Source organism: Rhodamnia argentea, chromosome 5 (assembly GCF_020921035.1).
Source record: "Rhodamnia argentea isolate NSW1041297 chromosome 5, ASM2092103v1, whole genome shotgun sequence".
In the NCBI taxonomy this organism is placed as follows: domain Eukaryota; kingdom Viridiplantae; phylum Streptophyta; class Magnoliopsida; order Myrtales; family Myrtaceae; genus Rhodamnia; species Rhodamnia argentea.
In genome coordinates, this window is record NC_063154.1 from 4,092,994 (window position 1) to 4,117,047 (window position 24,054).

A 24,054-nucleotide genomic window follows, 5' to 3' on the forward strand; every position below is an offset into this window, starting at 1 on the left:
GAACCTGGGCCAGATGCAGACCTAACCTGCGACAGACGCTAAACACGCGCACACGACCCCGAAAGCTTTTCTGATTTTCGTTCGGGGAGTCCGATGCTCGGAATCGTAGGGTGGTTTCTGCACTTTTTGCTTAATCATTGTTTGTTTATGTGGGGTTTGGTTGTACTTTTTTGTGGAGCAGGGGAACGTGACAAAGCAGAGATACTCGCCTTTGTCTGCAATTTCACATTCTCTCCAAAAGCTGTGGTTTCGTGCTGTTGTTGGCCCACTTGTGAAATTCCGGTCTCTCGGGTTTGTCGACGGTATATCTTAGAATGCGATTGTTTCACGAAAAATAAATAATTTTAAAAAAATATCGAAACGATCACTTGTTTCGTCAACAAAAGTGAATAAATGAAAAAAATATTTTTTTCGTCCATGAAATGTTTAAATGTAAATTATTGCCAATGATGAAAATATTTTTCGTTGACTAATTATCACAAGCAATATAGCAATTGTTTTTAAAAAAAATTATTTTACAAATCATTCATTCATCTCTCTAATTTCTCTTTTTTTCGCGAATTAAATCGGCATTCTTGTTATGCTAACAGGTTCCTTTCTTAATAGGAAATACTTCTCCGACAATACTATTAGAAACGGTACAATCTCAATCGTAGATCCACACACTATCACCACTTGTTTTATATAAAGCACTCATTGATTGTGAGATCGTATGATAAAAAATAAACCATAATACTATCAGACTGTTAGGTTAGCGACTTCTTTATCTTAATAAGTAGTTACATGCACTTGCTAAACTAGTGATAGCATTCGATGCATTGCCCTTTTCAAATCATGCATAATCGATATTTTAATTATATTTATGGGTTCACCCTAGTGTGAACGCATGGGTGAAACGTGCTCTTGGGCAGAGAGATGTTTTAAATGCTAAAGATGACACGCGATTAATTAATAATTAATCTCAGAGCAAAACGTCTTCCCGATCTCTTAAGCTTTTACTAATCGTAGTTTTGCTTTGGGACGTGGAAATCCTGAAAGTTTTTGCATTTTCTTCCCTTTTCTTTTCTTTTCTTTTCTTTTTGTCTGATGTGACCAATGACACCTTGCCACGTGTGAGGGGAGCCCCTTCACGAAATCTTTTATCCGCTATATCGAGTAAGAAATTGGGTCTAATTCATTTGGCCAAGAAATCAAAATGTCTACTTCGACAAGATTAAGGATCGTGGAGGAGCAAATGTCAAGATGAGATGCTCCAATCAATCTCTTTCGTGCCCGCTTCTAGAAAAAGGAAAAACAAATAAATAAGACGCGAATCAAATCTCTTCTTGACGAAGAATTGTATCGATGACCAAACTAGTTACCAATCGCAATCTTATTCATATGCACACTTAAAAAAATAAATATTATTGTTCTTCTAGAAACACATACGCGGTCGGAGTTTGAACCCTTGCACTTGATCTCGATTCTAATATGTTTTCGATAAATTCGAGCTTGACTGTGCTCGGACTCGACGCGATTGACTAATAAATCTCACTCGACACTCGAATTAAGCTTGAGCTCGAGCTCAAATTCCAAAAGAACACAACAAAAGAAAAAAGTTAACAGCTTTCATCTATTAATTCGCACTAGCAAATGAACATACCCAAGATGTATCAATGATTATTGGGTTACGCTCTCAAATTGTGCGACGGGCTTGCGGATAATGGGGAGAGAAGATGGACTTATTACGCGATGAGGACGAGAGGATTACTTAAGATCCAAGTAAAGGGAGCATTCGGGCAATGAATAGCATGATCTGTAAATTAATTAGTATAATCTCCAACTAAGCTCAGCCTTTTTAGTCCCAACACGGCCAAAATCACAATCTGAATTAAGTCGCACGATCAGCCAATTGTCTCCAACTGTTTCCACCTAATCCATGTAAAATCGGTGGGGGCCATCTGCCCGCTTTTTCGTTGGTCTTCGACGTTAGGTGTTCCTCATAAACACGTGTAACCATCTCTTAATAACGAAGAAAAATTATCTAAAGAGTCCTAAACTTATTGTACTTTGGCTAATTTAGTCATAAACATTTTAATTTTACCAATTGAGTTATAAACATTTTAACACTTTACCAATCGAGTCTATCCAACTAATTATAATCGAAAATCGTTGATTTAGATATTGACGGTGCAACATAAAATGGCTAGCGCCGACGAAGATAATTTTTTTATAATTATTTTAAAAGTGATTTTTTTTTTGTTTCCTAATTTTTTTTCTTTCTTTTCCTATTTTTCCTTTCAAGTCTAACGAGGGTTGGCCGGTGAATCTCGTCATGCTTGACAGAAAAAAAGAGAAAAAAAAAGAAAGAAAAAAGAAGAAAAAATAATTTGTTGTTCCACGTAAGACGTCTAGTGGCCGCACTAATGATTTCCAGCTAAAGTTCACCAAGTTGACTTAGTTGACAAAGTATTAAAAGGTTTAGGACTCGGTGGCAAAGTTTAAAAGTTTAGCATCGAATTGGCAAAAGTGTGACATATTTAGAATTTTTTCCTTAAATTAATGATGTATGGTAGAATACGGACAACCTTAATGACCAATTAGCCCAAGACTCCTCGTACCATAAGAAAGTTGATTAGTCGCTAATCCATAGGCTCCCAACACTATAAAATCTTTTCCTGACCTGCGTTAACGTCGTACCATAAGTTTAATCAAGATATGACAACAAGAAAGATTTAGAAAACGAGAATTCCAGGGCTAAATAGCTCCCTCGAACGAAGAAATATGCCGAGACCTAATCCTTTGCTCACAATGGATATGCTATTGACTAATTCTTGATCACAATGTTTTACTTTGGATATGCTATTAACTTAACTATATAAATCGTTAGTGCCGAGTAGAACGGACCGTGATGAACTCCCAAAAGAAATTTATCACATTCCGTACGAAAGAAATGAAAGGCTTCGTGATAACTTTAGTACAATAACGATTATATCATATGATTTTCTAAGCGTGTAAGCCATAGATAGACCGTTCATAATTTGAAAACAGGATTTGAGAATAAATAAGTAATTTCAAATGTAATCTGGAGGAAAAATTGATAACTCCTTCGTGATTATAGACCAACGCATAATTGTACTATTACGCGGTGAGGATTGTAACTACCCATGAATTTCCTACAAGATGGAACTTTGCTTATTTCTTTTTCTGAGAATTAACGAATCAAATGATATTTTTGTTTCAGTTTTTGCCTCTTCTTTTCCCTCTCAATCAAATTTTTCCTTGCCATAATGGTTCGGTTCCTATTAATATTAATGATAGAAGGCATTTTGGGCTGAACTTGGAGGAAAGGTCATTAATTATATTGATACCTTAATTATCAAGAATGCTATGAATCCGAGCAGGCCCGTAAAAAGCTGAAGAGGAAACAGGGGAAGGAATTCCCCAGTATGGTAGAAAGATTTCCCTATAAGTTCTCTCCGTATTCCCTCTCTTATAGGAAGAAAAAGAATTGAAGGAAACTTAGGAGCCTATTGCCGGGGAAGGAAGACCTCAGGTCAACAAGTAGATATAGTAGCCTCTCATGCATAAAGTCATGTAAGGGAAGTTTCGGCTTCCTACTAGGTCAATCCGTGCTTCGCACAGTATCTTTCAATCAACTTGTCGACCTAGTACCCCCGGTTAAAAGACACTGTGCGCATAACAAGGATGCTTCTCTTTCCTTTTTCTTTTTCTTTTTTTTCAGTCAGTTTTCAATTTTGACCTTGCATGGTCACTATCACCGGGTTCGATTTCATGCAAACTCACGAACGACTCTGTCGGAAAAGTGGACAATTTCTTCCGTGCTACTGTCGTTGAGAACGAAAAAAACACGAGACTGGTTAATTTAACCATTTTTTTTTTTTTTTAAAGATGCCATTTCCACTTTATTTTATGATTTTAATTACCTCTTTTTCTCTTGCTTTTTCTTGCAAGTTACTTCTCTAATATGGGCTTCTAGACGAAGGAGGGTTTGGCATGCATTCAGTCTAACTTGATCCGGATTTTCTCGATATCTAAAGTGTAAATATACAAGTACCCAAAATACGTAAAATAAGTACATAAATTCCCTTCTTTTTTTTTTTTGTGGAGTTATCAAGAAATCTGATGGATGGAGACACCCTTTGGATTCTTGGTCAAAATATGCAGCACTTCTCGAGCTCTCGATTAATCTCCGCCAGATTAGCTAGCCATCCCGACTCAAATAGCACGCGGTCGACGGTACATTATAGGTTCACACTCCCGACGACCATCTCGAACACCAATTGCTTAATCCACGAATTAGGTTCGAGTTTGGCCATGGTTTGATTGAGTCGGGTGATTAGCTGCCCGCCTGGTGACTCCAACCAACCAAATCAAACATTAATTAAGAACTCGGGAAACATTGGTATCCCATTACTTGCTTTGTTCATCTGACCCGATTGAATATTTGCGTCACCCCTTTTGTCCTAGAAGCTTTTGAACCTACGTTGGATGTTAAAATTTCTTACTGCCTTCACCAACTCAAAGGAAACTGCCAATTGGTGGTAGGTGGTGACTCTTTCTTTCTTTTTCCCCCTTGTTGGTCATGTTTTTTAGCTTAATTTTTGTTTGATTTTTTTTTGTTCGAGGTTGGTGGTAATTGGTAGGCACGACTTTATTAAATTATATGTAACTACCACATAATGTAACTCGAGCTTCATAGGCTGCTTCTTGGCTTAATTACATCTGAATGTGGCCTGGTTGACCGCATCCGAATTGAATTTAATCAAAATGGTGGAAGGATAAAGATATTCGTTCTTTGGATCGGGTGGACGAATTTATAATCCCCAGCTAATCTCTATTAATTAATTAATCGATTGATTGATTAACGCAAAAAAAGAAAAGTGCATCCGAACTTGCACTTTTGTAACTCAGTCAAGTATTACCAAAAAATGCGGGTATGAATAGCATGGCAGAGTCTGAAAAATCAATTTCGGTTCGAGGAAAGGAGACTATTGTTTCTTAAGCTTTGGCCTTATGTAAAATGTTGTCGTTGGATTTTTTAATTCGTTTAATGCGATCTTCTAAATATCGGTAAAAGTTCAATGTAATATCAGAATTTTTGGGTTTGCTCAATCCAAATCTTAGACTTTTTCACACAGTCAAATCAATCATTTATTGATATTCACATTTTCGGATGATTACGTTATTACCCAGATTTCAGAATATCTTTTCGTTTGCGAGGAATAGCAAAGAAGGACATAACGTGAAATTGGTTCTCTTTGGTTCAACAAACTCAACATGAGATTTTGGAACAAAACTTTTCAAATTAAATACAGACAACAAGTTCAAAATGTAAAGTAAAGATGTAACTGCTTCAATACATTAGGACAACATCGTTTCTATCTTCATTCATCAATAATGTCCTTCCTAAATTCATATGCTAATCAATTTGGCATATTTAATCTCTATATAGCTTAATGAGCTACCTGCGGGCTGCCGAAGATAGGTTTTGTGGCGATTTCAAACATGAAATATCACGGATATATGAGAGAATTGATAACTTCAAGCGGCACGGACCGTACACAAATTGTGTAAGAATTTAATCGAGGACAAAGCCTGAGGACGTAAATCACTTCAAATGAGACTGCACGTGCACAAGCTATGCCTATATTCAATTGGCGATAAATACCAAGTGAAAGAAACTTTATAGTTCCAACGCTTCGATTGTCGCCGGGTCCTGCACAATCAGAGTCTCGAAATTGAATCATTCAAATAAAATATACTCGACAGATGTCCACGACTTTCGTTACGGGCTTTGTTAATCAGTACCCGACGTGCTTATTGAGTGTATTTAATAAAGAAATTATTCGATTTTTAGAGAGTATTAACCGTAGTATTAAGAGAGAAGTTGGTGCATTGAAAGTTACATTAATTTTTCTTTTTATTGAAATTTACTTTTTAATTTTTCATCAAATGTCTTCGGGGACCCGCGTCGGTGAAGCCCCGTTCGTGGTTTATCCATTCCTCTGCTCAGTGGAAGAGGCTACCAACCCCGATCCACATTGGTTTGGTTGGTGGGAAGAATGTCGTGCTCTCTCCCCTCTCTCGAACGACATTGTGGGAACCAATTTCTTAATTTTTGCAAACGGGGAATGTTTCCATAACAAAGCTCCGTTAATTTCCGGAAAACAAAACTTGGCGCTGCGGGCTCGCGGAACTCATTATGCCCGCCCTCAACGAAGTCCCGAATCCCCACCGGTTCAGGACAGAAGCGAACACGATGGCAATTTTCACGCATTATGCCGCACATCTCGTATGGAATATCGAAAGGTCGATCCTTAAAAAAAATGTGGATTTGTTAAAAAGCCAGAGGATTTTGGACCAGTTCTTAGCGCAAAATGATGATGAGTTGGAATGTTTCGATGATTTGGGAAGCGCAATTGTCAAAAGTAGCGGGGTTGGTGACCATAAGACGACGTCGGCTCACGCCATGCGCGTTAATATCATGGAGTCAACTAAGACCACTTCGGACCAAAAAAACTAAGACCACTTCGTAATAATCCCACTTATACTTCAAAAATATTGAGAAGATTCTAAAAAAAAAAAAAAATTCACCAAATAGGAGAAACGAATATTTTACCAAAAAAGACAGAAATAACGAGAAAAAAGAAGTGTCCGAAACAAAAATGAAGTAAAGCTTGATAAAATAATTATCACGGAAACGATCAAGTCGATGATTCATTTTAGATATTGTCATAAAAAAAATGAAATTTGTCTTCGACATTACTTGTGAAAGCAATCTATGTCGTAAAACACTATACAAATCCCTCCATTTCAAATGGTACATTTCGCTAATATGCATGCGGCCCTGCTTGTAAAGAAATTGAGAGGGTGGAGACGCTAGTATGTCACAAGCGCGGGGCTCGACTCCCGCGCTCCGTAAAGAGGCATAACAAAAATCGAAAAGAAGAGAGTTAGAGATTGGACGGATAAAGAAAAAATAGTACAGCTTCGGGTCTTCCTCCCCCCTGATGCAACGGTAAACACATTTGCATTATTTCTCAAAACGGCGAAGCAATTGCGGGGGAGACAGGGTCAATGTGTCTATCGCCACTTATCCGCCAATTCCCTCCTATAATTACCCAATCAAAACTCCACCTAATCGGAAATTTAAATCCGGCAGTTGACTCCTACAACGAAGCATCGTCTTATTTGCCTGTGGATACCAACTACGTAGAGAAATTATAATCATGTGTGTACAAACGAGACGACTCTTTCTAATAGCAACATGGTTCAATAGAAAAATTCGACCAAACAAAAAAATGATCCAAATAATTTCTAAACTTTGACTCCATATGCAGTGCGATACATGAATTTTTAATCATCTCAATATAGTCATCAAATTTTTAAAACCCCAACATTAGACATTTTCATATAATTAGAGACTAAATTGAACATAAACAAAAATTTTGTTGACCACATTGGATAAATTAAAAGTTTATAGATGACATTACACGTTATTCAGAGATTATATTAAATAAATTAAAAGTTCACGAATCATATCTCGCATTGAGCTAAAGTGAGAGAGGGAACTCGTGCGGTTAGCTGTGCAGCTGCATGTCGTTTTTGCGCCCATGACGTGATGCTTTCGTGCGTCCAGTGAGTCCTCCTCTCACCAACCCCCAATGGCAATGTCCCCAAAAAAAAAAAAAAAATTCCCCACCACCGTTTGACGAGTAAACGCCTGCGTTTGGTCCTTTTTTTTGCCCTTTTTTCCTACAGAGAATCACCGAGGGGCCAAAGAAATTTCCTACAGACATTACATGCAGACATGTCGTCCACGTGTCGAGATCCCGTCCGTCCGGGCACCGTGGGGCCATCCGACGGCCACGGCAAACTCTCAACAAACCCATCGGCCCAACCTACCCAACACTCAATGACCGGAGCCCCACTATTTAAAGGGTCCAGTTTGCAGGTGAGCAGACTCAGGAAATTCACTTAAAACATTTTTTTTTTAAGTTCCTGAATTTCCATTCGAACGGACACGAGCCGCAAACCCGGCCTCGTCCAATCATCACTTCTTCTTCTCGATTTCGAATTTCGATCTCCGTTCTCGGGTCGGAAGCTGCTCCACATTCGCATTCTGCACCTCACTTAAGCCTCGAAGTGATACGAGCGATGGACGTGGAGACATCTCGCGGCGGGGCGGCGGCAGCGTGCAACGGCAACGGCAACGGCAACGGCTCTCTCGGGCTCTGCAAGGGCCGCGACCCGCTCAACTGGGGTGCCGCCGCCGAGTCCCTCGCGGGGAGCCACCTCGACGAGGTGAAGCGCATGGTCGAGGAGTCCCGGAGGCCCGCCGTCCGCCTCGGCGGGAGGACGCTGACCGTGGCGCAGGTCGCGGCGATCGCCGGGCGGGGCGCAAGTGGCTCGGCGGCGGTGAAGCTGGCCGAGTCGGCCCGGCCGGCGGTCAAGGCCAGCAGCGACTGGGTCATGGAGAGCATGAGCAAGGGCACGGACAGCTACGGGGTTACCACCGGCTTTGGTGCCACCTCGCACAGGAGGACCAAGCAAGGCGGTGCTTTGCAGAAGGAGCTCATCAGGTAAAAAATAAAAAAATAAAAAAAATGTCCCGCCTAGTATATTTCTTCAAATAATCTCCCTTCTTCATTCGATGTTTTTGTTAACAAATATAAGTAAAGATCCCCGAAAACACTAATTAAGCAATTAAATCACGGAGAAAATGCCAACCTTCGATGTTAATTACCAGCATTTCTTCATTCAATATATATATATATCCGAGAGTTTCTACATGATAATTTGACGGTGTTGTCATTTTTTCTAATCTCACGATTTTTTAATTAGTGAGTGCTTTATGTAAAATACGCAATGATGGTATGTGAATCTATGATTAGAAATAATTATCATATTATTATAAAAATATTATATATATATATATATTTGTTGGGAAATATATAGGTAAAGAAAAATGAGCTGTAATGTTTTTATGCACAAGTTTCTCCATCTAGGTGGAGGGTTTATTACAATTGAAGTTGACCCATAAAGTGGGCCCGGCAAGGAGTAATTATCCCAATGCTGTCGTGTACGTGAAATATTTATTGTCCAAGATTTCTGGAATTTAGTCCTTGTCTCTCACTTTAATTAGACAATTATCCATTTACCAAAATCAGAGTCCATCCTCAATAGTAAAATTTCACCCGACACAATCGATGGACATTTTGTCCAATTCACCGAATGATTTGGACGAATAGGCTTTGCTTAATACGTGGTTACAAGCGTTAGATTAACACTTATTAGATGGATTTGATGAGATAGAGAGGACAAGAATCTTTGCAAATTTAGGATAATAAGAAGTTGGTCTTGCATATAATTAAAAGTCGTGTGGAGACATATGCTCGTGTTAATTAACGTTTATTTGACTATTTGAACCTCCGCCCTTTCGATAGGAAATGAATATTAGCCAGAAACCCAAAAAAAAAAAAAAATTGATTGCCCTCTATATTCATTTTTCTGCATAAATAGCCGGAAGAAGAAAAATACTAATATTGCGGGACTTTATCGAGTTCTCATACTTTTTATTAAATTATTTTGTGTAAATAACTTGAAAGACACCGAAAAATTAGCAAAATGTATGAAGCCTAACTCGCCAGTTGTGAGAGATTAGTCTACTTTTAGAGACATTACCTCGCGTCTTTCATTTTTCAAAACATGTGCAGACATTATCCGCAAGTTCACATGAGGCAGGAGACACAAGTACCAATCAAGCACATTGAATTTAATAAAGTAAGACAACCGGTTAGTCGGTCCCCATCGCCCCATCCTCGCGTCGAATTTTAAGAGAAAAATTAATAAGTCGAGTAAAAAAAAAAACTCTTATTTTAATTTGAAATTTATATTTTTGCGGTCTTTGGTGTAATTGTCCTCCTCGTGAAGGGACTGCCAAGTGTCGGCTTAGCAGACTTAAACGTGCACGAATCAGCCCAGGAGGCCAAAAGTTAAATTTCTAAAAGTTTTTCAATTTCTAGACGATCCAAAAATCAAATTTATTAATTTTGGAAGACCTAACTTCCCATTTTGTCAATCAATGAACCGAAGCAGTTGGCAGTCTCGATCAAATCCCGAGCTTAAAACATGAACGATTCCTCATTCCCTTTTTGCTATGAATGAATATGTGGCTGACGGAATTCCGATTGGGGCCAGGTTCTTGAATGCCGGTGTTTTCGGCAACGGGACCGAGTCATCCCACACGCTGCCCCACTCGGCGACCCGGGCCGCGATGCTTGTGCGGATCAACACGCTCCTCCAGGGCTACTCGGGCATCCGGTTCGAGATCCTAGAGACCATGGCCAAGTTCCTCAACCACAACATCACCCCGTGCCTGCCTCTCAGGGGCACCATCACGGCCTCGGGCGACCTGGTCCCACTGTCCTACATTGCCGGGCTCTTGACAGGCAGGCCCAACTCGAAGGCCGTCGGGCCGAATGGGGAGTCCGTGAACGCCGTCGAGGCCTTCCGTCTCGCCGGGATCGAGCACGGGTTCTTTGAGCTGCAGCCCAAAGAGGGCCTCGCGATTGTGAATGGCACGGCGGTCGGGTCTGGGCTCGCTTCCATTGTCCTGTTTGATGCGAACATTCTGGCCGTCCTCTCGGAGGTTTTGTCGGCGGTTTTCGCCGAAGTCATGCAAGGGAAGCCCGAGTTCACCGACCACTTGACCCACAAGCTCAAGCACCATCCTGGACAAATTGAAGCTGCAGCCATAATGGAGCACATTTTGGACGGGAGCTCCTACGTGAAGGAGGCTCAAAAGCTCCATGAGATCGATCCTCTCCAGAAGCCGAAGCAGGACCGATATGCCCTCCGCACGTCCCCGCAGTGGCTTGGTCCCCAGATTGAAGTGATCAGGGCCGCCACCAAGATGATCGAGAGGGAGATCAACTCAGTCAACGACAACCCGCTGATCGATGTCTCGAGGAACAAGGCCCTCCATGGAGGGAACTTCCAGGGGACCCCGATCGGTGTTTCCATGGACAACACCCGTCTCGCCATCGCCTCAATTGGCAAGCTCATGTTTGCGCAGTTCTCGGAGCTCGTCAATGACTTCTACAATAACGGGCTGCCCTCTAACCTGTCCGGGGGAAGGAACCCGAGCTTGGATTATGGTTTCAAAGGAGCCGAGATCGCCATGGCCTCGTACTGCTCGGAGCTGCAGTTTCTTGCCAACCCCGTGACCAACCACGTCCAGAGTGCAGAGCAACACAACCAGGACGTGAACTCCTTGGGCTTGATTTCATCGAGGAAGACCGCGGAGGCCGTGGACGTGTTGAAGCTCATGTCCTCCACTTTCCTCGTCGCCCTGTGCCAGGCCATTGACCTGAGGCACCTGGAAGAGAACCTCAAGAGTGTGGTCAAGAGCACGGTGAACCAAGTGGCCAAGAAAGTCCTCTACGTCGGGTCCAACGGTGAGCTCCACCCTTCGCGGTTCAGCGAGAAGGACATGATCAAGGTGGTCGACCGGGAGCAAGTCTTCGCCTACATCGACGACCCCTGCAGCGCCACATACCCCCTAATGCAGAAGCTGAGGCAAGTCCTGGTGGACCACGCGCTGAACGACGTCGACCGAGAGAAGAATCCTAGCACCTCCATCTTCCAAAAGATTGGGGCTTTCGAGGAAGAGCTCAAGACCCTTTTACCGAAAGAGGTCGAGAACGCGAGGGCTCAGTTCGAGAGCGGGAATTCCGAGATTGCCAACAAGATCAGAGGATGCAGGTCGTACCCACTGTACAGGTTCGTCAGGGAAGGGCTGGGGACAAGTTTGCTCACAGGAGAGAAGGCGGGCTCACCAGGTGAGGACTTTGATCTGGTCTTCTCTGCAATGTGCCAAGGCAAGCTGATCGATCCTTTGTTGGAGTGCTTGAAGGATTGGGATGGTGCTCCGCTTCCTATTTGTTAGAAATTGTTAATCACTGAGACTGCTTCAGATTGATTTGCTCTATTCTTGGTTATGTACTTAAGAGAGTTTCATGGTCAAGTGGTCCACGCCTCAAAAAGCTGGGGTGACTGTAATGTCTATGTCTTTGTTCAGTTCTTTCTTCTTTCCCTGTCCCCACAAGGATTATATGTACTTGAAACTTCAGTGAAACAACAATGTTGATATACGTGAAGGAAAGATTACATAGCATACATTTTGTTATATTGTTCGTTCTCTTAAAGGATCAGAGACATCTGCCCTGGATTGCCATTTGCCAACCGTGCGATCATCTCCAATAAATAGGCCAAGAGGAAAAACTTTAGCGTGAACTATTTATTTTCGAATATATCTTATTGTTTCTTCTAACTTGACATGGCCGACTGCAAATAGAGTTACCACCGGTCGGTCCGCGAGTAGTCTAAAGACGTTTCACATACAAAAATGTTGAGGTTGCTTATGTTTGTCTTAGGCCTAGTGGGCGATGGGCATGACTATTGGAGCAGGTTGACCTACAAAGTTAGAATATTTGTAAGGGTTGGCCCCAAAAAACGCAAGAAGTCATTTGGGACGCAATATTCCAATTGAAGATAAATATCACTACTTCAGATTTTCCTCGTTCCACATTTGCATGTCCGAAAATCAAGTGACCAACACATTTGCATGTTTTGGACCAAGTAAAAAAAAAAAACACATTTGCATGTCCGAAAATCGCTTCTTAATGTCAAAGGATTCCAAATTCCGACGTGATGAGGTTTCATGCATTACATGTTGCTTTAATCAACACTTGTGCATGTCGATGTGAAGTCGCAAGCGGTTCCGTGTGGGAGATATTAAGCTTGAGTCACAAAAAACAGATCTGGAAGATGGAATCCGTATTTTTTCTGAAAGATGGAGGCAGAATTTCAGTCAAAGTTGATGGAAATCTGGTAATGGTATTTAAAGTTTCCATCTCAACGTGGGACGTCCTTCATGCTCAACTTGGATCCACTATTAACATGATCTAGCAGGGTATTCACAGGTAATACTGCCAAACTTTCCGTGCCCTTTTGGGGACTTCACTGTTATCAAATTAGAATTAACCGAGTTTATATCAAGGTTAAACTTGTGCAGCTTGTGTAATCAACAGATTGATAAGCATATTAGGTGGGCCACCATATCGTGTAATGGTGGATTCTCTGTCTAGCTGAACCTAAGACTAGTCATGAGATGTTTTGTCTAACTTTTAGGGCATGTTTGGTAACGTTTCTGTTCCAAAAAAATGATTCTGATTAGAATCAATTTTTTTGACTTTGTTCCCTAGATGAATTTAAGAGAATTAGAATGCGTTTGGTAACTATGTAAAATTTTTGTTCCCGAAACAAAAACGTGTTTGGTAACTGTACAAAATTTCCATTCTGAAAAATGATTTCTCTTCCCAATTTGTCATTTAAATCAAGTAATTACATAAGCACTTTTGATGAATTTCCTTAGACCCCACAATTGCAATCTTCTTGCACCATGACATCTTTTTGGCCAAAATATGGATGCTTTAGATTTGTTCCTTGGAATGATAATACGCTAAAATTGTTTTTCCATACTTCTCTTGAGGCTATGCATATGTCAATGATGAAAGAGGTGACTCTTATTATCTTTTATTGCTCAATGAATAAAATCTATCTCTGCTGTATAGGTGGCTTAGTTTTACCCTTGGATACTATGCGGATAGTTACTAATGCAGCATGATACTCCGACAACAAATCAGGCGGGGCTTAGGAAAAATTGAAAGGTAAAATCATCAAAAACAGGATTTCAAATCTTCAAATAATCTTCACTTTTCGTAAGTACAATCAATTTGTATCGAGTATTTACATCGATCTCTCCTTCCCATTGTTTAATCATTCAAATGTTTGGTGACAAACTTAATCTTTCAGTTGTCAATTTCCCGCACCCGCACAATGCGTTTCCATGTTTGCTAGTGAGAATCATCTCGCACGATCGATGTTGGGCAATCTGACCACATGCGGCTGAAACCTAGGCTTGTGAAAAAGATTTTTTACTAACCAGGAACACAATTTCTTATCAACGTTCGATTACGGTCATTTATTTTTTAGTGAAAAAAAATCACGCTCTAAGCATTATTTGAGGTGTGACATGATTGTCCATGCTAGATTAGTGTGTTGGTTTATCAAATAATTAGGTATGATAATTTGGGGGATAATGATATAAATTATTCTTGATCTTTGACACAATGTGAAATGTGGTTCATGAACTTTTAATTATTCAACAATATACTTCGTCACCTATATGAAAATATTCAATATTGTCATTGCATTAATTTAAAATCCTGGACCACATTGAACACTTTCATGTAATACATGAATTAAATTGAACATGTACCAAAAGTTCAAAAATTAAATTGAAAAAAATTGACGTTCGGGGATCACATGGAACATTGCACTAAAATTTAGAGATCATAGTAAATAAATTAAAAATTCAGAGATCACATCGTCCATTGTGCTAAAGTTTAGGGACCACATTAAATAAATTAAAAGCTTAGGAATTACATTAAACAAACTAAAAATTTAAAGCCCACATTGCACGCTAATCCAAAATTTAAGGATCGTTTATGTCGTTTTCTCTTAACTTGCAGTTGACTTAAGGGCAAGGATCTTTTGCTCCACATTGTCGACGCAAAGATCATTTGCTCATCAATAATGGTCAAATCGAGAAGAAGAAGAAGTAAGTGAGCGTTGAGAATAAATAAGTAATTTCAAATGTAATTGGGAGGAAAAATTGATAAATCCTTCGTGATTATAGACCAACACATAAGTGTATTATTATGCGGTGAGGATTATAACTTTCCATGAATTTCCTACAAGATGGAACTTTGCTTGTTTCTTTTTTTGAGAATTAACGAATCAAATGATATTTTTGTTCCAGTTTTTGCCTCTTCTTTTCCCTCTCAATCAAATTTTTCCTTGCCATAATGGTTCAGTTCCTATTAATATTAATGATAGAAGGCATTTTGGGCTGAACTTGGAGGAAAGGTCATTAATTATATCGATACCTTAATCATCAAGAATGCTATGGATCCGAGCAAGCCCGTAAAAAGCTGAAGAGGAAACAGGGGAAGGAATTCCCCAGTATGGTAGAAGGATTTCCCTATAAGTTCTCTCTGTATTTCCTCTCTTATAGGAAGAAAAAGAATTGAAGGAAACTTAGGAGCCTATCGCCGGGGAAGGAAGACCTCAGGTCAACAAGCAGATATAGTAGCCTCTCGTGCATAGAGTCATGTAGGGGAAGTTTCGGATTCCTACTAGGTCAATCCGTGCTTCGCACAGTATCTTTCAATCAACTTGTCGACCTAGTACCCCCGGTTAAAAGACACTGTGCGCATAACAAGGATGCTTCTCTTTCCTTTTTATTTTTTTTTTATTTTTTCAGTCAGTTTTCAATTTTGACCTTGCATGGTCACTATCACCGGGTTCGATTTCATGCAAACTCACGAACGACTATGTCGGAAAAGTAGACAATTTCTTCCGTGCTACTGTCGTTGAGAACGAAAAAAACACGAGACTGGTTAATTTAACCATTTTTTTTTTTAAAAAGATGGCATTTCCACTTTATTTTATGATTTTAATTACCTCTTTTTCTCTTGATTTTTCTTGCAAGTTACTTCTCCAATATGGGCTTCTAGACGAAGGAGGGTTTGGCATGCATTCAGTCTAACTTGATCCGGATTTTCTCGATATCTAAAGTGTAAATATACAAGTAAGTACCTAAAATACGTAAAATAAGTACATAAATTCCCTTTTTTTTTTTTTCTGGAGTTATCAAGAAATCTGATGGATGGAGACACCCTTTGGATTCTTGGTCAAAATATGCAGCACTTCTCGAGCTCTCGATTAATCTCCGCCGGATTAGCTAGCCATCCCGACTCAAATAGCACGCGGTCGACGGTACATTATAGGTTCACACTCCCGACGACCATCTCGAACACCAATTGCTTAATCCACGAATTAGGTTGGAGTTTGGCCATGGTTTGATTGAGTCGGGTGATTAGCTGCCCGCCTGGTGACTCCAACTAACCAAATCAAACATTAATCAAGAACTCGGGAAACATTCGTATCCCATTACTTGCTTTGTTCATCTGACCCGATTGAATATTTGCGTCACCCCTTTTGTCCTAGAAGCTTTTGAACCTATGTCGGATGTTAAAATTTCTTACTGGCTTCACCAACTCAAAGGAAACTGCCAATTGGTGGTTGGTGGTGACTCTTTCTTCTTCTTTTTTCGCTTGTTGGTCATGTTTTTTAGCTTAATTTTTGTTTAATTTTTTTTTTGTTCGAGGTTGGTGGTAATTGGTAGGCACGACTTTATTAAATTATGCTTAACTACCACATAATGTAACTCGACCTTCATAGGCTGCTTCTTGGATTAATTACATCTAAATGTGGCCTGGTCGACCGCATCCAAATTGAATTTAATCGAAATGGTGGAAGGATAAAGATATTCAGTCTTTGGATCGGGTGGACGGATTTATAATCCCCGGCTAATCTCGATTAATTAATTAATCGATTGATTGATTAATTAATTTTGCTTCTAAAAAAAAAAAAAGTGCATCCGAACTTGCGCTTTTGTAACTCAGTTGAGTATTACAAAAAAATGCGGGTATGAATAGCATGGTAGAGTTTGGAAAATCAATTTCGGTTCGAGGAAAGGAGACTAATGTTTCTTAAGCTTTGGCCTTATATAAAATGTCATCGTTAGATTTTTTAATTTGTTTAATGCGATCTTCCAAATATCGGTAAAAGTTCAATGTAGTATCAGAATTTTTGGATTTGCTCAATCAAACCCTTAGACTTTTTGACAAAGTCAAATCGATCATTTATTTATTTATTTATTTTTTGGGTAAGGTAAGTGATCGATCATTTATTGATATTCACATTTTCGGATGATTACGTTATTATCCTGATTTCAGAATATCTTTTCGTTTGCAAGGAATAGCAAAGAAGGACATAATGTGAAATTGGTTCTTTTTGGTTCAACAAACTCAACATGAGATTTTGGAACAAAACTTTTCAAATTAAATACAGACAACAAGTTCAAAATGTAAAGTAAAGATGTAACTGCTTCAGTACATTAGGACAACATCGTTTATTTTTGGTAAGGAAATTAGGACAACATCGTTTCTATCTTCATTCATCAATAATGTCCTTCCTAAATTCATATGCTAATCAATTTGGCATTTTAATCTCTATATAGCTTAATGACCTACCTACAGGCTGCTGGAGATAGGTTTTGTGGCAATTTCAAACATGAAATATCACGGATAGATAAGAGAATCGATAACTTCAAGCGGCACGGACCGTACACAAATTGTGTAATAATTTAACCGAGGACAAAGCCTGAGGACGTAAATCACTTCAAATGGGACCGCACGTGCACAAGCTATGCCTATATTCGATCGGCGATAAATAACAAATGAAAGAAACTTTATAGTTCCAACGTTTCGATTGCCGCTGGGTCTTGCACAATCAGCATCTCGAAATTGAATCATCCAAATAAAATATATTCGACAGATGTCCACGACTTTCATTACGGGCTTTGTTAATCAGTACCCGACCCGCTTATTGAGCATATTTAATAAAGAAATTATTCGATTTTTAGAGAGTATTAACCGTAGTATTAAGAGAGAAGTTGGTGCATTGAAAGTTACATTAATTTTTCTTTTTATTGAAATTTACTTTTTAATTTTTCATCAAATGTCTTCGGGGACCCGCGTCGGTGAAGCCCCGTTCGTGGTTTATCCATTCCTCTGCTCAGTGGAAGAGGCTACCAACCCCGATCCACATTGGTTTGGTTGGTGGGAAGAATGTCGTGCTCTCTCCCCTCTCTCGAACGACATTGTGGGAACCAATTTCTTAATTTTTGCAAACGGGGAATGTTTCCATTACAAAGCTCCATTAATTTCCGGAAAACAAAACTTGGCGCCGCGGGCTTGCGGAACTCATTATGCCCAGCCCTCGACGAACTCCCGAATCCCGACCGGTTCGGGACGGACGTGAACACGATGGCAATTTTCGCGCATTATGCCGCACGTCTCGTATGGAATATCGAAAGATCGATCCTTAAAAAAAAAATGTGGATTCGTTAAAAAGCCAGAGGATTTTGGACCAGTTCTTAGCGCAAAATGATGATGAGTTGGATTGTTTCGATGATTTGGGAAGCGCAATTGTCAAAAGTAGTGGGGTTGGTGACCATAAGACGACGTCGGCTCACGCCATGCGCGTTAATATCATGGGGTCAACTAAGACCACTTCGTAATAATCCCACTTATACTTCAAAAATATTGAGAAGATTCTAAAAAAAAAAAAATCACCAAATAGGAGAAACGAATATTTTACCAAAAAAGACAGAAATAACGAGAAAAAGAAGTGTCCAAAACAAAAATGAAGTAAAGCTTGATAAAATAATTATCACGGAAACGATAAAGTCGATGATTCATTTTAGATATTGTCATAAAAAAAAATGAAATTTGTCTTCGACATTACTTATGAAAGCAATCTATGTCGTAAAACACTATACAAATCCCTCCATTTCAAATGGTACATTTCGCTAATATGCATGCGGTCCCGCCTGTAAAGAAATTGAGAGGGGTGGGACGCTAGTATGTCATAGGCATGGGGCTCGACTCCCGCGCTCCGTAAAGAGGCATAACAAAAATCGAAAAGAAGAGAGTTAGAGACAGGACGGATAAAAAAAAAATAGTACAGCTTCGGGTCTTCCTCCCCCCTGATGCAACCGTAAACACATTTGCATTATTTCTCAAAACGGCGAAGCAATTGCGGGGGAGACAGGGTCAATGTGTCTATCGCCACTTATCCGCCAATTCCCTCCTATAATTACCCAATCAAAACTCCACCTAATCGGAAATTTAAATCCGGCAGTTGACTTCTACGAGGAAGCATCGTCTTATTTGCCTGTGGATTCCAACTACGTAGAGAAATTATAATCATGTGTGTACAAAAGAGACGACTCTTTCTAATAGCAACATGGTTCAATAGAAAAATTCGACCAAAAAAAAAAATGACGCAAATAATTTCTAAACTTTGACTTCATATGCAGCGCGATACATGAATTTTTAATTTATTCAATATAGTCATTAAATTTTTAAAACCCCAACATTAGACATTTTCATACAATTAGAGACTAAATTGAACATAAACAAAAACTTTATTGATCACATTGGATAAATTAAAAGTTTATAGATGACATTACACGTTATTCAGATATTATATTAAATAAATTAAAAGTTCACGAACCATATCTCGCATTGAGCTAAAGAGAGAGAGAACTCGTGCGGTTAGCTGCGCAGCTGCATGTCGTTTTTGAGCCGATGACGTGGTGCTTTCGTGCGTCCAGTGAGTCCTCCTCTCACCAACCCCCAGTGGCAATGTCCCAAAAAAAAAAAAAAAATCCCCCACCACCGTTTGACGGGTAAACGCCTGCGTTTCGTCCTTTTCTGGCCTTTTTTCTTACAGAGAATCACCAAAGCGGCCAAGGAAATTTCCTACAGACATTGACATGCAGACTGCAGACATGTCGTCCACGTGTCGAGATCCCGTCCGTCCGGGCACCGGGGGTCCATCCGACGGCCACGGCAAGCTCTCAACTAACCCATCGGCCTAACCTACCGGTCCTACCCAACACTCAATGACCGGAGCCCCACTATTTAAAGGGTCCAGTTTGCAGGTGAGCAGACTCAGGAAATTCACTTAAAACATTTTTTTTTAAGTTCCTGAATTTCCATTCGAACGGACACGAGCCGCAAACCCGGCCTCGTCCAATCATCACTTCTTCTTCTCGATTTCGAATTTCGATCTCCGTTCTCGGGTCGGAAGCTGCTCCACATTCGCATTCTGCACCTCACTGAAGCCTCGAAGTGATACGAGCGATGGACGTAGAGACATCTCGCGGCGCGGCCGCAGCAGCGTGCAACGGCAACGGCTCTCTCGGGCTCTGCAAGGGCCGCGACCCTCTCAACTGGGGCGCCGCCGCCGAGTCCCTCGCGGGGAGCCACCGCGACGAGGTGAAGCGCATGGTCGAGGAGTCCCGGAGGCCCGCCGTCCGCCTCGGTGGGAGGACGCTGACCGTGGCGCAGGTCGCGGCGATCGCCGGGCAGGGCGCAGGCTGCTCGGCGGCGGTGGAGCTGGCCGAGTCGGCCCGGCCGGCGGTCAAGGCCAGCAGCGACTGGGTCATGGAGAGCATGAGCAAGGGCACGGACAGCTACGGAGTCACTACCGGCTTTGGTGCCACCTCGCACAGGAGGACCAAGCAAGGCGGTGCTTTGCAGAAGGAGCTCGTCAGGTAAATAAATAAATAAATGTCCCGCCTCATATATTTCTTCAAATAATATCCCTTCTTCATTCGATGTTTTTGTTAACAAATATAAGTAAAGATCCCCGAAAACACTAATTAAGCAATTAAATGAAGGAGAAAATGCCAACTTTCAGTGTTAATTACCGGCATTTCTTCATCCAATATATATATACATGGGAGTTACTACATGATAATTTGAGGGAGCTATCATTATTTTTAATCCCATGATTTTTCAATTAATGAGTGTTTTATGTAAAATACACAATGATGATGTGTGAATTTATGATAAAAATAATTGTTAAACTGTTATAAAAATATTATATATATTATATCGTGGAAAATATATACGTAAAGAAAACCGAGCTGTAATGTTTTTATGCACAAGTTTCTCCATATCTAGGTGGAGGGTCTATTACAATTGAAGTTGACCCATAAAGTGGGCCCGGCAAGGAGTAATTATCCCAATGCTGTCGTGTACGTGAAATATTTATTGTCCAAGATTTCTAGAATTTAGTCCTTGTCTCTCACTTTAATTAGACAATTATCCATTTACCAAAATCAGAGTCCATCCTCAACAGTAAAATTTCACCCGACACAATCGAATCTACTTGGACATTTAGTCCAATTCACCGAATGATTTGGACGAATAGGCTTTGCTTAACATGTGGTTACAAGCGTTAGATTAGCACTTATTAGATGGATTTGATGAGATAGGGAGGACAAGAATCTTTGCAAATTTAGGATAATAAGAAGTTGGTCTTGCATATAATTAAAAGTCGTGTGGAGACATACGCTCGTGTTAATTAACTTTTATTTGACTATTTGAACCTCCGCCCTTTCAATAGGAAATGAATATTAGCCAGAAACCCAAAAAAAAATAAAAATCGATTGCTCTCTATATTCATTTTTTTGCATAAATAGCCAGAAGAAGAAAAATACTAATATTTTGGGGACTTTATCGAGTTCTCATACTTTTTATTAAATTATTTTGTACAAATAACTTGAAAGACACCGAAAAATTAGCAAAATGTATGAAGCCTAACTCGCCAATTGTGAGAGATTAGTCTACTTTTAGAGACATTACCTCGCGTCTTTCATTTTTCAAAACATGTGCAGACATTATCCGCAAGTTCAAATGAGGCAGGAGACACAAGTACCAATCAAGCACATTGAATTTAATAAAGTAAGACAACCGGTTAGTCGGTCCCCATCGCCCCATCCTCGCGTCGAATTTTACGAGAAAAATTAATAAGTCGAGTAAAAAAAAATCCCTATTTTTTAATTTGAAATTTATATTTTTGCGGTCTTTGGTGTAAATTGTCCTCCTCGTGAAGGGACTGCCAAGTGTCGGCTTAGCAGACTTAAACGTGCACGAATCAGCCCTGGAGGCCCAAAAATTCATTTTCTAAAGTTTTTCAATTTCTAGACAATCCAAAAATCAAATTTATTAATTTTGGAAGACCTAACTTCCCATTTTGTCAATCAATGAACCGAGGTATTTGGCAGTCTCGATCAAATCCCGAGCTTAAAACATGAACGATTCCTCATTCCCTTTTTGCTATGAATGAATATGTGGCTGACGGAATTTCGATTGGGGCCAGGTTCTTGAATGCCGGTGTTTTCGGCAACGGGACCGAGTCGTCCCACACGCTGCCCCACTCGGCAACCCGGGCCGCGATGCTTGTGCGGATCAACACGCTCCTCCAGGGCTACTCGGGCATCCGGTTTGAGATCCTAGAGACCATGGCCAAGTTCCTCAACCACAACATCACCCCGTGCCTGCCTCTCAGGGGCACCATCACGGCCTCGGGCGACCTGGTGCCACTGTCCTACATTGCCGGGCTCTTGACAGGCAGGCCCAACTCGAAGGCCATCGGGCCGAATGGGGAGTCCGTGAACGCAGTCGAGGCCTTCCGTCTCGCCGGGATCGAGCCCGGGTTCTTTGAACTGCAGCCCAAAGAGGGCCTCGCGATTGTGAATGGCACGGCGGTCGGGTCTGGACTCGCTTCCATTGTCCTGTTCGATGCGAACATTCTGGCGGTCCTCTCGGAGGTTTTGTCGGCGGTCTTTGCCGAGGTCATGCAAGGGAAGCCCGAGTTCACCGACCACTTGACCCACAAGCTCAAGCACCATCCTGGACAAATTGAAGCTGCAGCCATAATGGAGCACATTTTGGACGGGAGCTCCTACGTGAAGGAGGCTCAAAAGCTCCATGAGATCGATCCTCTCCAGAAGCCGAAGAAGGACCGATATGCGCTCTGCACGTCCCCACAGTGGCTTGGTCCCCAGATTGAAGTGATCAGGGCCGCCACCAAGATGATCGAGAGGGAGATCAACTCAGTCAACGACAACCCGCTGATCGATGTCTCGAGGAACAAGGCCCTCCATGGAGGGAACTTCCAGGGGACCCCGATCGGTGTTTCCATGGACAACACCCGTCTCGCCATCGCCTCAATTGGCAAGCTCATGTTTGCGCAGTTCTCGGAGCTCGTCAATGACTTCTACAATAACGGGCTGCCCTCTAACCTGTCCGGGGGAAGGAACCCGAGCTTGGATTATGGTTTCAAAGGAGCCGAGATCGCCATGGCCTCGTACTGCTCGGAGCTGCAGTTTCTTGCCAACCCCGTGACCAACCACGTCCAGAGTGCAGAGCAACACAACCAGGACGTGAACTCCTTGGGCTTGATTTCATCGAGAAAGACCGCGGAGGCCGTGGACGTGTTGAAGCTCATGTCCTCCACTTTCCTCGTCGCCCTGTGCCAGGCCATTGACCTGAGGCACCTGGAAGAGAACCTCAAGAGTGCGGTCAAGAGCACGGTGAACCAAGTGGCCAAGAAAGTCCTCTACGTCGGGTCCAACGGTGAGCTCCACCCTTCGCAGTTCAGCGAGAAGGACATGATCAAGGTGGTCGACCGGGAGCACGTCTTCGCCTACATCGACAACCCCTCCAGCGCCACATACCCTCTAATGCAGAAGCTGAGGCAAGTCCTGGTGGACCATGCGCTGAACGACGTTGACCGAGAGAAGAATCCTAGCACCTCCATCTTCCAAAAGATTGGGGCTTTCGAGGAAGAGCTCAAGACCCTTTTACCGAAAGAGGTCGAGAACGCGAGGGCTCAGTTCGAGAGCGGGAATTCCGAGATTGCCAACAAGATCAGAGGATGCAGGTCGTACCCACTGTACAGGTTCGTCAGGGAAGGGCTGGGGACAAGTTTGCTCACAGGAGAGAAGGCGGGCTCACCAGGTGAGGACTTTGATCTGGTGTTCTCTGCATTGTGCCAAGGCAAGCTGATCGATCCTTTGTTGGAGTGCTTGAAGGATTGGGATGGTGCCCCGCTTCCCATTTGTTAGAAATTGTTAATCACTGAGACTGCTTCAGAGTTCAGATTGATTTGCTCTATTCTTGGTATGTACTTGGGGAGTTTCACGGTTAAGTGGTCCACGCCTCAAAAGCTGGGGTGACCGTAATGTCTATGTCTTTGTTCAGTTCTTTCGTCTTTCCCTGCCCCCACAAGTATTATTTGTACTTGAAACTTCAGTGTAACAACAATGTAGATATACGTGAAGGAAAGATTACATAGCATACATTTTTGTTATGTTGTTCGTTCTCTTAAAGGATCAGTGACATCTACCCTCCATTGCCATTTGCCAGCCGTCCGATCATCTCCAACAAATAGACCAAAATGAAAAACTTTAGCGTGAACTAATTATTTTCGAATATA

At 41.4% G+C, this 24,054-nt stretch overlaps 2 protein-coding genes across 4 annotated transcripts; both read left to right on the forward strand.

Annotated features, from left to right (window-relative positions):
* Nucleotides 1-154: 154 nt before the first annotated feature.
* On the forward strand, nucleotides 155-23,915 carry LOC115755135 (phenylalanine ammonia-lyase). 2 transcript variants are annotated; one of them, XM_048279270.1, is made up of 5 exons: nucleotides 155-159; nucleotides 3,986-3,990; nucleotides 19,895-20,320; nucleotides 21,934-23,720; nucleotides 23,753-23,915. In XM_048279270.1, exons 3-4 carry the CDS (start codon nucleotides 19,908-19,910, stop codon nucleotides 23,681-23,683), a joined length of 2,163 nt encoding a protein of 720 aa, XP_048135227.1. In that variant the 5' UTR covers nucleotides 155-159; nucleotides 3,986-3,990; nucleotides 19,895-19,907; the 3' UTR covers nucleotides 23,684-23,720; nucleotides 23,753-23,915. The 2 variants fall into 2 exon arrangements, with proteins under 2 accessions (XP_048135227.1, XP_048135226.1); XM_048279269.1 differs by having other exon boundaries at nucleotides 21,934-23,915.
* LOC115733757 (phenylalanine ammonia-lyase) lies at nucleotides 8,149-23,915 on the forward strand. Of its 2 annotated transcripts, XM_048279268.1 has the most exons (3): nucleotides 8,149-8,585; nucleotides 10,204-11,955; nucleotides 23,686-23,915. In XM_048279268.1, the coding sequence occupies exons 1-2, from the start codon at nucleotides 8,161-8,163 to the stop codon at nucleotides 11,951-11,953; spliced, it is 2,175 nt and encodes a 724-aa protein (XP_048135225.1). In that variant the 5' UTR covers nucleotides 8,149-8,160; the 3' UTR covers nucleotides 11,954-11,955; nucleotides 23,686-23,915. The 2 variants fall into 2 exon arrangements, with proteins under 2 accessions (XP_048135225.1, XP_048135224.1); XM_048279267.1 differs by lacking the exon at nucleotides 23,686-23,915 and having other exon boundaries at nucleotides 10,204-12,197.
* Nucleotides 23,916-24,054: the final 139 nt, after the last annotated feature.